Source organism: Trypanosoma theileri, assembly GCF_002087225.1.
Source record: "Trypanosoma theileri isolate Edinburgh chromosome Unknown TM35_Tth_26_V1, whole genome shotgun sequence".
Lineage (NCBI taxonomy): Eukaryota > Euglenozoa > Kinetoplastea > Trypanosomatida > Trypanosomatidae > Trypanosoma > Trypanosoma theileri.
Window position 1 is genome coordinate 25,038 of NW_021639868.1, and position 415 is coordinate 25,452.

Genomic DNA, 415 nt, shown 5'->3' on the forward strand with positions numbered 1-415 from the left:
GGGACATCGACCACACAGAAATACGTGTTGCTCCATAATTAACAGCACATTGTTCATTCTCAACAATATCATTCTGAGCACATTCACTCCTAACAGCAAATGATCCATACACCATGTCGTTTACAGTGACAACAATGTTTGTATAAAAGAATTGAGAAATCGAACGATCATTTATTACATCAATCAAAGAGACAACATCTCTAACTAACTCCATCATAGCAAATGCCCTCAGTGACAGCGGCGTCCACTCCTCCTTATCTGTTACAGCAGCGTGGAACTTCCGTACACTATTTGATTCCGTCTTCTCATCGGCCCAGTGCGGCAGGTTCGTCGCGAACACAAGGCGGTCGGCACTCACACTCCCACTGAACGCAGCAGTGAAGTCAGCGTACCGCAGAGACACCTCGGAGAACAG

At 46.0% G+C, this 415-nt stretch overlaps 1 protein-coding gene across 1 annotated transcript; it reads right to left on the bottom strand.

Annotated features, from left to right (window-relative positions):
• Position 1: 1 nt before the first annotated feature.
• TM35_000261090 (putative receptor-type adenylate cyclase) lies at positions 2 to 403 on the bottom strand (the record flags this gene model as incomplete). The annotated part of the gene is made up of 1 exon (XM_029027846.1): positions 2 to 403. A coding segment is annotated over one exon (402 nt), but the record flags the coding sequence as incomplete, so codon positions are not given.
• Positions 404 to 415: the final 12 nt, after the last annotated feature.